Source organism: Lissotriton vulgaris, unplaced genomic scaffold (assembly GCF_964263255.1).
Source record: "Lissotriton vulgaris unplaced genomic scaffold, aLisVul1.2 SCAFFOLD_1960, whole genome shotgun sequence".
NCBI classification, from domain to species: domain Eukaryota; kingdom Metazoa; phylum Chordata; class Amphibia; order Caudata; family Salamandridae; genus Lissotriton; species Lissotriton vulgaris.
The window spans coordinates 295,132-312,809 of NW_028253045.1; the positions used below are offsets into that span (position 1 = coordinate 295,132).

General features: G+C 46.2%; 1 protein-coding gene across 1 annotated transcript; it reads right to left on the bottom strand.

Moving 5' to 3' along the window:
* Positions 1-13,526: 13,526 nt before the first annotated feature.
* On the bottom strand, positions 13,527-16,266 carry LOC147661181 (uncharacterized). Its single transcript, XM_086951258.1, has 3 exons — positions 15,172-16,266; positions 14,511-14,676; positions 13,527-13,558 (listed from the first exon to the last, which is right to left on the bottom strand). The coding sequence occupies exons 1-3, from the start codon at positions 16,237-16,239 to the stop codon at positions 13,527-13,529; spliced, it is 1,266 nt and encodes a 421-aa protein (XP_086807384.1). The 5' UTR covers positions 16,240-16,266.
* Between the last annotated feature and the right edge of the window lie 1,412 nt (positions 16,267-17,678).

Below are 17,678 nucleotides of genomic sequence, written 5' to 3' on the forward strand. Positions count from 1 at the left end.
GTTTTGTCAAGGGCGCATCCTAACATAAACTAATCTCTTAAGCGCTCCTCTTAAGCTGCACCAAAAATGCACATGGAAGCCAAATTGTGCAAGTTAGTTATGTACTGTTTGACTGACTCATCCTGCCTTTGCATTCTTCTCCCGAAGTGATATCGTTCAAGGATAGTACTCACTTTGGGTAGGTGGTGCAAGTCCAACTTTTTGATGCAGATCTCATATTCATTAAGAGTGGCAGAGTCGGGGGAGGAGCCAAGCTCGCGGCCGTGATGGCCGCGTTGTAGCCCGGCTCCGTCGACCTACTCGCCTGTCTTATTAATCCTGTGCCTTATCCTGCCCCGAGAAGAGGTATTCGTGGACGTATGGAAACATGACAAATTGCTGATTCTTACCATCTGCTCCGGATGCTCCTGGGTGCTGCGGTTCCTGAGCTGTGCCCTTGTTCGCTTCGGAGCCCGCGAGGGGCGGACCCGGACTCGCCTGCGGCTCCCCGGCTGGAGCGAAGTTCCTGCGCCGGCCCTGGTGGAGGAGAGGAGTCGACCGAAGAGGCCACTGTGCGATTGGACCGGTGACTACTGACCGGGCCCGGCTGGGTGGTCCCGGGGCCTGGTGGGACCTGGTGGCGGGGTGCCGCATCCCACGGACGGGGGTTGACCGCATGGGAGACGTGTCTCCCCTTTGTCTTCCAGCCGGCCATTTTGAAACCCTCCGCCCGGACTCGGTGGTCGGCGCCCATGGGCCAGAGGCGCTGACTACCTCCACTGCTTTGGTGGCCCGCCTCCCTGCATCGCTGGTGCCGTTGATGGTCCCGGGCTGGCTCTCGTTGAATCCCGCTGGCAACTCGATCGGGGCCGGTGTGTACAGTGGCCCCGCCGGGCTGACAAGCTGGCGGCCGATGCCCTGTATCCTGGGCCCGTTGTTGACGGGGACACTGGCCAGCCGCACGGCACGTTTGCTGAATACTGTAGGGGTGATCCTACAATTGGCGATGTCCTCGCTGCCTTGAGTTCCTGGCGTGAGTCCATGATGTTTCGAACCGCCAGGCCGGAAGATATTTTTCTTGACGGGCTCGCTGAGCCGCTTCCCATGTGTGCGGACCAACCGCTGACCTGTGCTGCATGGATCGTCCCGGAGGTCGGTGCGACTCCGGCAGTTGCCTGTCTGGAGGTCTGGGTGCCCGTTACTCTGCCTTGCCGAGAGCGATTCCAAGGAGTAGAAATGATGGAGGGACTCCGATCGGGGTCTGTCCGGGCTTGCCTTGCTTTGACTTCCAGCGTTCGTTTGCCTTGCCCCGCTGAACCGGGACCTGGTGTCTGTACTAGCGGAGTGAGTGCCCCTACTTGGTCGACGGGGCGTTGCTCGTGGTACCTGCTGTTGCTGCTGCTTTTTCTTGCTGGACCGATTCGAGGCCATCGTGACAGGTGCCGTGTGTTTCGGCCTGGAGTTCTTGCCTTTTTCTCCTGGCCCGTCCGCTTCTGGTTCAATATGCACTCCGTGTCCATGGTCCTGGACAGACAGGGACAGGGTTGAGTTGTTTTACAGTGGTGGACTGCTACTTCGTGTATGGATACATGGCGTACTTTTGATTGCCCAAGCATGGTCGCTTCCTCATCATGTTACTGTATTTGGCTTTGTAGCGACTTTCTCTTCTCGTGGGTTCCGAATGTGCACAGGTGGGTGGTGGGAGCAGATCGTTTTGACTGCATGTCTCCTCTCCCATTAGTTTTTAGTTCTTAGTTCCTTTTTCTCTTTTCCCTTTCTTCCTTTGTCCTTTCTTTTTCTCTTCTCTGAGTCTATATTTCAGGACTCGGTTTTGGGCGACAGGCACACTGCTAGGGGGGGGGGGGTAGGCCGTAGCCTCTGCATGCGTGCTGGGTGGGGGGTTGGGGGGTGGGTCTTTTGTTTCGTCTTGGTTCTATGGGCCTTATTTCTCTCTTCTCTTTCTTGACTCTCCTTGCCCTTTCCTTTTCTTTTGGGTCAGTCTGGTGGTTAGGTGTAGCGCTGCTTATTGTTTCGGCAGGTGGTCTCTTCATTACCTCCCGTCAGGATGTTCTACGCTAAAGGGGCGGGTATTGGCCAGTGTGTATTGTACTGTTTGCACTCCTCCTCAAGTTCTTCTGATGATCTCCTAATTGTTGCCTGGTTTGTTGCTGACTCGCTGGGATCATTGCCCGCCATGTGCCCTCGTTGAAGTGTCTGCGACTGATCCTTCTTATCTATAACTTTAAAATTAACCTCATTTATCCTGTATTCAGTGGTCCCGTTATTTCTCTAGTATGTGATGTATCGGATAATTGCTGCTCCCCACCTCGGGACCGCTGAACTTTTTTGATTTTGCCTTATGTGCTACTATTTGATTTCGCGGCCGGCCTGTATGATTGTGGGCCCGTGCCTGTAAGCTTTTGTTGCACAATAAAGGTTTCCAAAAATTAAAAAAAAAAAAAAAAAGAGTGGCAGAGTCACAATCAGAGAGTTCAGGAAGGTGTTCAAAGAGTTCTTGTCCCTCAGAACCCAAACAATGCACTAACCATGAGGTTTTCCTCTCTGCACTTAAGGAAGTGCCAAAGACACGAGCATAATGTGTGAAAACCTTCTTCCACGAGAGAGGAGGAACTCCTGGAGATGTCCGAAAGAAGGGAGGGGCAGTGACATTTTACGTAATGTATTTACTATGTTTTGACCTAGTTTCTACTCAAGGGTGATCTTCAGTGATCTGCTTACAGTGCGCAATATCCACAAACCTTATAAGCTGAGCGCATCAGCGACATTGTGGGAAACTTCAACAATTAAAATTTAGTCCAATGCGCGCAATCCCAGAAACTTTATTTGCTGGGAGTATCGGCTGAACCATCAGCCTGATTACTGATGAAACATATTTATATAGGGAGGAGTCACTTTAGTCTGGTGCTCAATTACATGTGTAGATGTGAGTCTGGTGGTGCCTGATAACTAAAAGGCACATATTTGTTTACATACAATTTCATATATATCTGATTTATTATTCCTATTACAGCGTCTTCTACCTTGAGAAGGTCCATCCTAGACCAGTGTGTGGACAAAACACATGCCGACAAATCGAGGACAAAGGGATTGAGACATGGTCTAGGAACTCTAACAACAAATCCTACATCGAACCTCACCTTTAACTGATGGAGATCGAGAGCAAAGAGCGATATACTGAAAAAAAGTAACCTGGAGAATTGCTGCAAATTAAAGTAAATTAACTAATAATGAACTACATAACCACAGCTGTGAGACCTGGAAGCCAATTATTTCTCAGTAGAGCCCTTGTTTGTGATCACCTTACAGTGCTCACATTATCATCCGCGCTAGAAGAGATGGGAGCCTGGGGTGTCTGGTCACAGAAGCTCATTTACATACAAAGGGGGTGACAGCCTGTTCACAACGCACAGCATAACTTGTTTACGTAAAGTGCTTGTACACAGAACAGGGTAAAATCTTGTGTCTTTTTTCTTTTTCTTCAATATGTCCTGCACCTCGCTCTCTTCGTCTCTTTCTCTCATTTCAATTCATCGTAAATTACTCAAATTCACTATTGCTTTTTCAGCATGGCACAAGTCGGGGGTTAGCCACAGTTTGAAGAGGTCCCCCCACTATTATCTAGAAAAGGGACACAGTTCCACCTAGCTCTTTAGCCTGCAACTTGGAATTGTTACTTTGTTTCTTGCATCTGCAGACACAGGCCTCAGAGTGTTTGTAACTGTCTGTCCCACTAGTAGTGATCCGTTTATTTATTTGTGTGAGTGGCGCATGAGAGGAACAGAGAAATCAGCCCCTCTATTGCTTAATACACTGTAAATGTGAAACACTTTGGGCTTAGGGGCTGGATAAAGAACGTCAGGAAACAAACACAAATTAAAAGAATTTTGATGTATTCGCTGAAAACTGTTTAAAAATGTAATTTACAAGTTCCACATATCTATTTAAAAATATTTACACTTTCAGTCATTTCCGAGTTTAGTTACAAACTGATAGTGGCAAAAACACATGATGCATAAAAACTGATACCAAAACCTTATTGTTAGACCTGGCACCTTGGCGTGAGTCTCCCTTCCACTTTTTGCTGATGTGCCTCCGATGTTTTGCTGGTTTTCCGATACTCAGGGCACTGCGCCACGGCTGATCCGTGCCGCAGTGCAAGTGCTCCCTACTGTAAATTGTACACACGATTGGTATCCATGATTGGTGCATTGGATTTACTGTTAGTCCCTAGTAAAGCGCACGAGAGAGTGCCGGGGCTTGTAGATGCCAATACTGCTGGTGGGCCTGCAGCGCTGGTTGCGCCACCCACCGAAGCAGCCGTAAAGATGTGTCTGGGAACTCCGACCGCAGAACCCGCGTGCGGTCTCGTACTGTCACGTTAGCTGGGCAAGTGTCCCCACTTGCCAGCACCGACCCTTCCCTTGAATACATATCAGTCACCCCTATGGTAGGCCTGCGGGCAGGGTGCGTTGTAGGTGCAAGGTAGGACAAGCCCTGATGTGCGTGGCATGTCCTAGTAGTGACTTACAACGAAGACCGTATTTCACTACTGAAGGCTACCTGCTCCATTAGGCCAGACTGAGCTGCGAGGGTTGTTACACCCTATAATCCCCGCAGGCTCAAGGAGCATGGTGGTGAGTCATGTTTAGTATGCCTGAACTCAGGATAATGAGATATTTCTTGTAGTCAAGTTTATTTCAGTGTCCTGGGTTTGCAAATACTACTTTTAGAAAGTTAGCATTTGCTTGCTTAGCCATTTCAGCCGCCTCTGCTGGTGTGTATCTGACTGTCTGGGATGTGTGAGTGACAGGGCTGGAGGGATGACGGGTGGGGAATGCGCAGATTACACCTTAGTGGGAGGTAGGAGTGCCTCTTGACTCGAGCTGTCACTGTGCTCGACCTCCACAATGCTGGCTCCACCCTCCTGGGGAGCGGCGGATGACTCTGCCGGCACCTGGCCCAGGAAGGGCGAAGCCCCCATCAACAAGGTACTCTGGCCACTCCCGTCCGGACAATGCTGGCTCCACCTCCTGTGGGGCGTCTGATGCGCCTGCCCCTCACACTGAAAGCAGAAGCCGGAGTACACCCGCGGGGGTACTCCAGAACTGAGAGTGGCTATGCAAAGGCCCCCCTGGCCTGCGAGAACAAAAGAATTGGCCTATAAAAGACGGAGCCCTGCTCCTTGAAAATTAGATCCGGTTTGGGCCACAGAAAGACTCTGCCCTACGAGAAGGACCGTGAGAGACAAGGAAGGGTGCTGACTCTTGCCTGTGTCTGGTGCCTTGCTGCTGAAGGAGAGGAAGACAATAAGACTACGAAAAGACTGTTGTGCTACTTGTGCCAAACTCTGCAAAGAGATCTCCAAGGGCTTGCAAACTGAACTTGCCCCTGACCAGCGTCCCAGGACCAGTGGACGCTACCCCCTTGGAAAGCGACTGCGGGTGCTGACCATCGCCGCAGCACCGATGGAGGAATCTCCTCTAAGGCATCACACATCCTCCCGACCACCGTGACCGGGGCCCAAAGCAACAGCAGAAGCAAAGTGAGGACCAGCCGCCGCTGGCCCGAACACCGTGACCGCAACTGCACCGGGAGCCCGAGAGCAAAGCAAAGGAGGACCCGTCCGGTCCGAGCTATCGAGGTGACGGCATAGCGAGCCATCACTCACCTGCAAAGACGGACAGTTGCCCTACGAGAATCCACAAGGTCGGTAAGCCTGCCCGACAGCCCAGCTGTGAGCCACAGCTGCCCCGACATTTGGCTGGGTACGTCCTGCACTTGGGGACCGTACTGCCACTTGTCACCACCGCACAGCCGCCGCCTCCAGGGTCGGAGCGGACGACGAGGAAAGGACCCTGCCGCCACAGAACACCGCTGCCCCGGATGACCAGTGACCTGCTCGGCCGAAGAGCCGCAACGATCCGCGACCCCGGGAAGGCAACGCGACGTGGGACAGATCCCTTGGAAGCCGCCGGCTCCACAAGAACATTGAGTAACCCCGGCCTACGGGCCTCAAGAGAACTTCCATAAGAACTGTGGTAACCCGAATTAAGTAACCTGCAACCGTCTTCATAAAGTTATTGACTGTATTCATAAGCCTGCTTAAAATCTATATAAAGATATATATTTTTACAAGAATACAGTCTGGTCTCGTTGTGTGGTGGGTTGGTTGTAAAGGTGTACTGTTGCAAGTGTTTAACCCTATGTGCCCCAAAGATTAGCCTACGACTGCTTAAGCCACACTACCTAGAGGGTAAGCAGAGGTTGTCTGGAAGGTAACCCTCAGCCCTGACGAGGAAGAGAGAGTCCCTGCTTGTCGCTAGTGTTACACTGCGCCAACTAGAGCCTCCCCCTTCCTACACTTATTTTTACAATATTTTATGTTTCTTACTTTTTGTTTTTAAAACAGGCCGTCGATCTTTCATGTGAAAATTATTAAAAGGGCCTGATATCACTTCTTGTGACGTCACTACTTGTGACATCATTGTGATTTGCATATGATAATGGGCTCCTTCACTATTTTCCTTATTTGTGCCCTGTTTATTAAATGACATGGGTCTATAGATATTAAAAATAATTATATAAATTCACAGGTATTCAGCCCGTTTCTATTGTGATGTCACACATTGACAAGTTTTCGGCTGCTTCTTCTATTTGAATACAAATCACCTGCCGTTGCCCCTCCTTCTATTTCTTTTTCTTTTATACCCCCTTTCTTTGTCTCTCTCGCTCTCCGTATTTTTCCCCCTCTCTATCTCCCACACACTCCTGTTAGCTTTAGCTTCATGAATGTCACTGCTGGCATTCATATGACAAATCCTGAGGCACATTTCAAGACAAAGGACAATCAGTGTGGAAGACAATTTGCTCGGAGTGCAACAGATTGTCCTGGCACATATATGCTTTTGATGTGGAATTTCGCTATTTCACCACATTCTTTAAACAGAGTCTGCTGCTAACAGTGGCTCAATTCTGGTAAAAAGTTGAGTTTGGCACAGCCGAAAATGAATAGGGAGAGCCAAGTCGGAGAGGATCCATGGGTCACGCTTAGTTATAAGACCTGAGACACGAGCTGATCCATCAACCAAAAACAGTGTGTAAAAGATGCAGCAAACGTTACTTAAAAACAAGGTATATGCTCTGTTATATCTAAAAATAGGTTATTTCTTGAACACCTGTGCTTCACTTGAGTTCATTACATGTACTGCAGTGGGATTTGTTAATAGTAATACATACATTTTACCAATGAAGCTTCCATCCCCATAGCCCTGACAACATGCCTACTTTGGGTGTGTTGGGTTTATAGATTTTATCACTAACCCTACAAGATAGCTGAAAATACAGTGGTTAGTCCCTGTATTGTTCAGTGTTGCTTTTACAGGAAGTGTGATCAGGTGTGATTGAACTTTTTTCTTTGTATCTCTTCTTCATCAAATAAAAATCAAGAATGTTTGTTTTCTTTTAATCCACATTGTGCTTGATTCCCACTGTGTATCCCGGTGCATCATGTTGCTTTGCTTTGTGTTCGGAAGTGAACAATCTCTGGAAACAAACACTTTTATTACTCTGCAAATACTGTTATCTGTTTTTCTTCTTTACTACTAGTCGCGTCTTCTATCAAAAGCCCTTCACACTTTCAGCGCCCTTCTATGTTTTCTCCCTGTGTGTTCGATGATGACTTTGTAGCTCTGATAATCGACTAAAGCTCTTCCCATATTCATTGCACTTAAATGGCTTTTCTCCTGTGTGAGTTCGCTGATGATACCTTAATGCTGAAGAGAATCGAAAACAACTGTCACTTTCACTACAATGATAGGGGTTTTTCCCCGTGTGTGTTCGCTGATAACTCCGAAGTTGTGATAACCGACTAAAGCACTTTGCACATTCATTGCAGTTGAATGGTTTTTCTCCTGTGTGAGTTCGCTGATGATACCTTAATGCTGAAGAGCTGAGAAAACTACTGTCACATTAGCTACTAATATAGGGTTTTTCCCCGTGTGTGTTCGCTGATGACTTTGTAGGTCTGATAACTGACTAATGCTCAACACACATTCACTGCACTTGAATGGTTTTTCCCCAGAGTGTGTTCGCTGATGTCTTTGTAGGTCTGATAATTGACTGAAGCTCTTCACACATTCACTGCATTTAAATGGCATTTCTTCTGTGTGTGTTCGCTGGTGTCTTTGACGGCTTTATAATGGACTAAAGCTCTTCACATATTCATTGCAATGGTATGACTTTTCCCGTGTGTGTTCGCTGATGTCTTTGTAGGTCTGATAATCGATTAAAAATGCTCTTCACAAATTCATTGCACTTTAATGGTTTTTCTCCTGTGTTAGTCTGCAAATGATTCCTTAATGCTGCAGAGTCGCGAAAACTACTGTCACATTCACTACAATTATAGGGATTTTTACCCCGTGTGTGTTCGCTGATGACTTTGTAGGTCTGATAATTGACTATAGCTCTTCACACATTCACTGCATTTAAATTGTTTTTCCCCCATGTGTGTTCGATTATGTCTTTGAAGGTTTGATAATTGACTAAAGCACTTTGCACATTCACTGCACTTGAATGGCTTTTCCCCAGTGTGTGTTCGCAGATGTCTTTGTAGGTTTGATAATTGACTAAAGCTCTTCAAACATTCACTGCACTTGAATGGCTTTTCCCCCATGTGTGTTCGTTGATGACTTTGAAGGTATGATAACTGACTAAAGCTCTTCAAACATTCACTGAGGCCACCAATTTTGCAGCATGTTTGTCTACCAGGGATTTAAACTTTAGGAGCCCATCAAAAAGTACCCCTAGGTAAGGGAAGGACTGGTCCCGGGGCCTGGTGGGACTTGGTGGCGGGGTGCCGCATCCCACGGACGGGGGTTGACCGCATGGGAGACGTGTCTCCCCTTTGTCTTCCAGCCGGCCATTTTGAAACCCTCCGCCCGGACTCGGTGGTCGGCGCCCATGGGCCAGAGGCGCGGACTACCTCCACTGCTTTAGTGGCCCGCCTCCCTGCATTGCTGGTGCCGTTGATGGTCCCGGGCTGGCTCTCGTTGAATCCCGCTGGCAACTCGATCGGGGCCGGTGTGTACAGTGGCCCCGCCGGGCTGACAAGCTGGCGGCCGATGCCCTGTATCCTGGACCCGTTGTTGACGGGGACACTGGCCAGCCGCACGGCACGTTTGCTGAATACTGTAGGGGTGATCCTACAATTGGCGATGTCCTCGCTGCCTTGAGTTCCTGGCGTGAGTCCATGATGTTTCGAACCGCCAGGCCGGAAGATATTTTTCTTGACGGGCTCGCTGAGCCGCTTCCCATGTGTGCGGACCAACCGCTGACCTGTGCTGCATGGATCGTCCCGGAGGTCGGTGAGACTCCGGCAGTTGCCTGTCTGGAGGTCTGGGTGCCCGTTACTCTGCCTTGCAGAGAGCGATTCCAAGGAGTAGAAATGATGGAGGGACTCCGATCGGGGTCTGTCCGGGCTTGCCTTGCTTTGACTTCCAGCGTTCGTTTGCCTTGCCCCGCTGAACCGGGACCTGGTGTCTGTACTAGCGGAGTGAGTGCCCCTACTTGGTCGACGGGGCGTTGCTCGTGGTACCTGCTGTTGCTGCTGCTTTTTCTTGCTGGACCGATTCGAGGCCATCGTGACAGGTGCCGTGTGTTTCGGCCTGGAGTTCTTGCCTTTTTCTCCTGGCCCGTCCGCTTCTGGTTCAATATGCACTCCGTGTCCATGGTCCTGGACAGACAGGGACAGGGTTGAGTTGTTTTACAGTGGTGGACTGCTACTTCGTGTATGGATACATGGCGTACTTTTGATTGCCCAAGCATGGTCGCTTCCTCATCATGTTACTGTATTTGGCTTTGTAGCGACTTTCTCTTCTCGTGGGTTCCGAATGTGCACAGGTGGGTGGTGGGAGCAGATCGTTTTGATTGCATGTCTCCTCTCCCATTAGTTTTTAGTTCCTTTTTCTCTTTTCCCTTTCTTCCTTTTTCCTTTCTTTTTCTTTTCTCAGAGTCTATATTTCGGGACTCGGTTTTGGGCGACAGGCACACTGCTAGGGGGGGGGGGGTAGGCCGTAGCCTCTGCATGCGTGCTGGGTGGGGGGTTGGGGGGTGGGTCTTTTGTTTCGTCTTGGTTCTATGGGCCTTATTTCTCTCTTCTCTTTCTTGACTCTCCTTGCCCTTTCCTTTTCTTTTGGGTCAGTCTGGTGGTTAGGTGTAGCGCTGCTTATTGTTTCGGCAGGTGGTCTCTTCATTACCTCCCGTCAGGATGTTCTACGCTCAAGGGGCGGGTATTGGCCAGTGTGTATTGTACTGTTTGCACTCCTCCTCAAGTTCTTCTGATGATCTCCTAATTGTTGCCTGGTTTGTTGCTGACTCGCTGGGATCATTGCCCGCCATGTGCCCTCGTTGAAGTGTCTGCGGCTGAACCTTCTTATCTATAACTTTAAAATTAACCTCATTTATCCTGTATTCAGTGGTCCCGTTATTTCTCTAGTATGTGATGTATCGGATAATTGCTGCTCCCCACCTCGGGACCGCTGAACTTTTTTGATTTTGCCTTATGTGCTACTATTTGATTTCGCGGCCGGCCTGTATGATTGTGGGCCCGTACCTGTAAGCGTTTGTTGCACAATAAAGGTTTCCAAAAATTCAAAAAAAAAAAAAAAGAGTGGCAGAGTCACAATCAGGGAGTTCAGGAAGGTGTTCACAGAGTTCTTGTCCCTCAGAACCCAAACAATGCACTAACCATGAGGTTTTCCTCTCTGCACTTAAGGAAGTGCCAAAGACACGAGCATAATGAGTGAAAACCTTCTTCCACGAGAGAGGAGGAACTCCTGGAGATGTCCGAAAGAAGGGAGGGGCAGTGACATTTTACGTAATGTATTTACTATGTTTTGACCTAGTTTCTACTCAAGGGTGATCTTCAGTGATCTGCTTACAGTGCGCAATATCCACAAACCTTATAAGCTGAGCGCATCAGCGACATTGTGGGAAACTCCAACAATTAAAATTTAGTCCAATGCGCGCAATCCCAGAAACTTTATTTGCTGGGAGTATCGGCTGAACCATCAGCCTGATTACTGATGAAACATATTTATATAGGGAGGAGTCACTTTAGTCTGGTGCTCAATTACATGTGTAGATGTGAGTCTGGTGGTGCCTGATAACTAAAAGGCACATATTTGTTTACATACAATTTCATATATATCTGATTTATTATTCCTATTACAGCGTCTTCTACCTTGAGAAGGTCCATCCTAGACCAGTGTGTGGACAAAACACATGCCGACAAATCGAGGACAAAGGGATTGAGACATGGTCTAGGAACTCTAACAACAAATCCTACATCGAACCTCACCTTTAACTGATGGAGATCGAGAGCAAAGAGCGATATACTGAAAAAAAGTAACCTGGAGAATTGCTGCAAATTAAAGTAAATTAACTAATAATGAACTACATAACCACAGCTGTGAGACCTGGAAGCCAATTATTTCTCAGTAGAGCCCTTGTTTGTGATCACCTTACAGTGCTCACATTATCATCCGCGCTAGAAGAGATGGGAGCCTGGGGTGTCTGGTCACAGAAGCTCATTTACATACAAAGGGGGTGACAGCCTGTTCACAACGCACAGCATAACTTGTTTACCTAAAGTGCTTGTACACAGAACAGGGTAAAATCTTGTGTCTTTTTTCTTTTTCTTGAATATGTCCTGCACCTCGCTCTCTTCGTCTCTTTCTCTCATTTCAATTCATCGTAAATTACTCAAATTCACTATTGCTTTTTCAGCATGGCACAAGTCGGGGGTTAGCCACAGTTTGAAGGGGTCCCCCCACTATTATCTAGAAAAGGGACACAGTTCCACCTAGCTCTTTAGCCTGCAACTTGGAATTGTTACTTTGTTTCTTGCATCTGCAGACACAGGCCTCAGAGTGTTTGTAGCTGTCTGTCCCACTAGTAGTGATCCGTTTATTTATTTGTGTGAGTGGCGCATGAGAGGAACAGAGAAATCAGCCCCTCTATTGCTTAATACACTGTAAATGTGAAACACTTTGGGCTTAGGGGCTGGATAAAGAACGTCAGGAAACAAACACAAATTAAAAGAATTTTGATTTATTCGCTGAAAACTGTTTAAAAATGTAATTTACGAGTTCCACATATCTGTTTAAAAATATTTACACTTTCAGTCATTTCCGAGTTTAGTTACAAACTGATAGTGGGAAAAACACATGATGCATAAAAACTGATACCAAAACCTTATTTTTACAATATTTTATGTTTCTTACTTTTTGTTTTTAAAACAGGCCGTCGATCTTTCATGTGAAAATTATTAAAAGGGCCTGATATCACTTCTTGTGACGTCACTACTGGTGACATCAGTGTGATTTGCATATGATAATGTGCTCCTTCACTATTTTCCTTATTTGTGCCCTGTTTATTAAATGACATGGGTCTATAGATATTAAAAATAATTATATAAATTCACAGGTATTCAGCCCGTTTCTATTGTGATGTCACACATAGACAAGTTTTCGGCTGCTTCTTCTATTTGAATACAAATCACCTGCCGTTCCCCCTCCTTCTATTTCTTTTTCTTTTATACCCCCTTTCTTTGTCTCTCTCGCTCTCCGTATCTTTCCCCCTCTCTATCTCCCACACACTCCTGTTAGCTTTAGCTTCATTAATGTCACTGCTGGCATTCATATGACAAATCCTGAGGCACATTTCAAGACAAAGGGCAATCAGTGTGGAAGACAATTTGCTCGGAGTGCAACAGATTGTCCTAGCATATATATGCTTTTGATGTGGAATTTCGCTATTTCACCACATTCTTCAAACAGAGTCTACTGCTTACAATGGCTCAATTCTGGTAAAAAGTAGAGGTTGGCACAGCCGAAAATGAATAGGGAGAGCCAAGTCAGAGAGGAGCCATGGGTCACACTTAGTAATCAGGCGTGAGGCACGAGCTGATCCATCAACCGATAACAGTGTGTAAAAGATGCAGCAAACGTTTCTTAAAAACAAGGTATATGCTCTGTTATATCTAAAAATAGGTTATTTCTCGAACACCTGTGCTTCGCTTGAGTTCATTACATATACTGCAGTGGCATTTGTTAATAGTAATACATACATTTTACCAATGAAGCTTCCATCTCCAGAGCTCTGACAACATGTCTACTTTGGGTGTGTTGGGTTTATAGATTTTATCACTAATCCTACAAGATAGCTGAAAATACAGTTGTTAGTCCAAGTATTGTTCAGTGTTGCTTTTACAGGAAGTGTGATCAGGTGTGATTGAATTTTTTTCTTTGTATCTCTTCTTCATTAAATAAAAATCAAGAATGTTTTTTTTCTTTTAATCCACATTGTGCTCGCCTCCCACTGTGTATCCCGGTGCAGCATTTTGCTTTGCTTTGAGTAGGGAAGTGAACAATCTCTGGAAACAAACACTTTTATAATTCTGCAAATACTGTTATCTGTTTTGCTTCTTTACTGTTAGTCGGGTCTTCTATCAAAAGCCCTTCACACTTTCAGCGCCCTTCTATGTTTTCTCCCTGTGTGTTCGATGATGACTTAGTAGCTCTGATAATTGACTAAAGCTCTTCCCACTTTAATGGCACTTGAATGGTTTTTCTCCTGTGTGAGTTAGCTGATGATACCTTAATGCTGAAGAGAAGCGAAAACTACTGTCACTTTCACTACAATGATTGGGTTTTTCCCCGTGTGTGTTCGCTGATGACTTTGTAGGTCTGTTAACTGACTAAAGCTCATCACACATTCACTGCACTTGAATGGTTTTACCACAGTGTGTGTTCGCTGATAACTTTGTAGGCTTGATAAATTACTAAAGCACTTTGCAAATTCAGTGCACTTGAATGTTTTTCCCTGTGTGTGTTTGATTATATGTTTTAAGTTGTGATAACTGACTAAAGCACCTTGCACATTCACTGCACCTGAATGGTTTTTCCCCTGTGCGTATTTGCTGATGTGTTTGGAGGTTTGATAAGCGACAAAAGCACTTTGCACATTCACTGCACTGGTATGGTTTTTCCCCTGTGTGTGTTCGCTGATGACTTTGTAGGTTTTCTAATCTAGTGAAGTAGTGTGGCTCACTGGTTAGAGGCGGCAGACCCGAGAGCAGAGGACGGCCAGGGACCAGGGTTCGATTCCCGGCGCGGCAGGGTCGTGGACCAGGGTCAGCGGACTCGATAATTCTCTCGCCTCGGTGCCCACTCTGATCAGCGATCACACTCGGCAACTCTGGGCATTAGCTTGCCTCATCTTCACTAAGGGCCCCACCAGACCGCCGGGGATGCCTGGTCTCACCCTGGAGATACCCATTAAGGGACCATCTCTCAGGGAAGCCAGGAAGGGTTTCGCAGCGGTCGAAGCGCCTTGGGACCCTCCGGGTAAGTAGTGCGCTATATAAATGCCTATACATTTACATACATTTACATCTAATCGACTACAGTTCTTCCCACATTCACTGCACTGGTATGGTTTTTCCTCAGAGTGTGTTCGCTGATGTCTTTGTAGGTCTGATAATTGACTGAAGCACTTCACACATTCACTGCATTTAAATGGCTTTTCTCCTGTGTGTGTTCGCTGATGACTTTTTAGGTCTGATAACTGATTAAAGCACCTTGCACAATCACTGCACTTGAATGGCTTTTCACCTGTGTGTCTTCGACGGCTTTATAATTGACTAAAACTCTCCACACATTCATTGCAATGGTATGGCTTTTCCCGTGTGTGTTGGCTGATGTCTTTGTAGGTCTGATAATCGATAAAAAATGCTCTTCCCACATTCATTGCACTTGAATGGTTTTTCTCCTGTGTGAGTCTGTTGAGGATTCCTTAATGCTGAAGAGTCACTAAACCTCCTGTCACATTCACTACAATGATAAGGATTTTTCCTCCGTGTGTGTTCGCTGATGACTTTGTAGGAGTGATAATCGACTATAGCTCTTCACACATGCACTGCATTTAAATTGTTTTTGCCCCGTGTGTGTTTGCTGATGAAATTGAAGGTGTGATGACTGACGAAAGCTCCTCACACATTCACTGCACTTGAATGGTTTTTCCCCCCGTGTGTGTTCGCTGGTGTCTTTGTAGTTCTGATAACCGACTAAAGTTCTTTACACATTCACTGCACTTGAATGGCTTTTCTCCTATGTGTGTTCGCTGATGACTTCGAAGGCTTGATAACTGACTAAAGCTCTTCAAACATTCACTGCACTTGAATGGCTTTTCCCCTGTGTGTTTTCTCTGATGAGTTTGGAGGTGTGATGACTGACTAAAGCTCTTCAAACATTCACTGCACTGGAATGGTTTTTCCCCCGTGTGTGTTCGCTGGTGTCTTTGTAGTTCTGATAACTGACTAAAGCACTTTGCACATTCACTGCACTTAAATGGCTTTTCTCCTGTGTGTGTTTGCTGATGACTTTGAAGGCCTGATAACCGACTAAAGCTCTTCAAACATTCACTGCACTGGAATGGCTTTTCCCCTGTGTGTGTTCGCTGGTGTCTTTGTAGTACTGATAACTGACTAAAGTTCTTTACACATTCAGAGCACTTAAATGGTTTTTCCCCTGTGTGTGTTCGCTGGTGTCTTTGTAGTTCTGAAAACTGACTAAAGTACTTTGCACATTCAGGGCACTTGAATGGTTTTTCCCCTGTGTGTGTTCGCTGATGACTTTGAAGGCTTGATAACTGACTAAAGCTCTTTACACATTCATTGCACTTGAATGGTTTTTCCCCTGTGTGTGTTCGCTGATGAATTTGGAGGTTTGATAAGCGACTAAAGCTCTTTACACATTCACTGCACTGGAATGGCTTTTCTCCTGTGTGTGTTTGCTGGTGTCTTTGTAGTACTGATAACTGACTAAAGTTCTTTACACATTCAGTGCACTTGAATGGTTTTTCCCCTGTGTGTGTTCGCTGGTGTCTTTGTAGTACTGATAACTGACTAAAGTTCTTTACACATTCAGGGCACTTGAATGGCTTTTCTCCTGTGTGTGTTCGCTGGTGTCTTTGAAGGCTTGATAAGTGACTAAAACTCTTGACACATTCACTGCACTTGAATGGTTTTTGTCCTGTGTTCATTTGCTGATTAAGCTTGAGTAGTGATGACAAACTAAAGCTCTCGCTGCAGGTGTGTGATTCTTCTTTCTTGGTTGGTGTCTGTGGGTCGGGTATATATTTGTCTACATCCCATGACTGTATTTCCTGATGGGCCAACATGACTGATAAAGCACTAATGTTTTTTTCACACACTTGTTATGTGTGCGGTATTTTACACGTTTGATTTCTGTTTTAACAATAAATGCAATAGCCATCAAATATTTGCTACACTCCTAATACGTAGAAGGTGTCTTTGTAGGTGATTGTGCCTTAAGATTGGATTATGGCTATGTACGCTTGCGGGTAAAGATTTATCTTCCTTCTGGCCGGTGCAAATTGGGACAGTCTGTTGTATTGTAGCTAGAAGAACTCCTCTTTCCTTTACCAGTCAGTTGTCCGGCTCCGCTCTGTTGTGCTCTTCTCTGGTTACTGTGGTTTGTCCAGAAAGATTTTACAATTCACCTAGAGCACAGAATGATGGCTCGTCTTCATTTTAGAAAACAAAGCACTACGGTAATCACATCATACCGATTCCATGATTAAAGTTGGTATTTGAGACTTGTTTATACAGGAGGCGGTTTGTTATTGTTGTTGCCTCAATTTTCCTAAGGTCCTTTCTTCGTCTTGTGCCGCGGAAGTGCACAGCTCAGCCTCTTACAATCACTGAACTGCCCTTGACGCTTCATCCAGGATCTGTCAATTTGTGTGCAGGTTCCTCTGTCGCCGACTGCGCTGATGTTTTCCTGAATACTGTAGCTCAATATTTCTGCTATTATTGAAGATTTACAGCATTAGCTTCTTTATTGATGGTCATTTCATACATTCAAGGCTTGTTTTCTGCTGGATGTAAAGATATTTAACATTACTAAATTGAAACATAATGGAATGAGAATTCACAATGTTTAACTGGTTGTAAAAGACATTTTGGGGGAGATTTACCAAATCTCCACGCAATGCAGCGCAGCCCCACCACGCGAGGCTGTGCTGCGTTGCGCGGCAGGGAGGGAGCAGGAGAGCACCATATTTTCAAATATATGGCTCTCTCCTTCCCTTTCCCTTGCACCAGCACTGATTACAGCAGCCCTGCGCCATGCATACACCTTAGCACCAGAACGCTAGGGTGTGTGTCTGTTTGAGAGTCCAGCATAGGTTTTGAACAGGAAGGACACCCTTCTTGTACAAAATACTATGCCTAGATACGAGGGAAAGCTTTTCCTTTTTTGTATACGTTTTGCACAGTGCAGCATGGATGCAAAGTTAGAAAAGGAAGGACAAATTAAAGCATTTCTCCTTCCTTGCGCCTAGGTTAAAAGGGTGAAGTTTTCTCACGCTAAACCCAATCTACTGTATTTGGTAAATTGGGTTTAGCGTGAGAAACCATGGGTGGTTGCAGGGGAACGCCCATGCACCCCCCTTGTTAGGCCTCCCTGGCGCAAAGTAATGTGACGCAGTGCTATGCGCTGCTTCACATACATTTTACGTTATTTGTCTGAAATTTGGAAAAAACGATTTTGAGCTGTTTTGTGCCACTTTTGTGACGAAAACACAGCACAAAATGT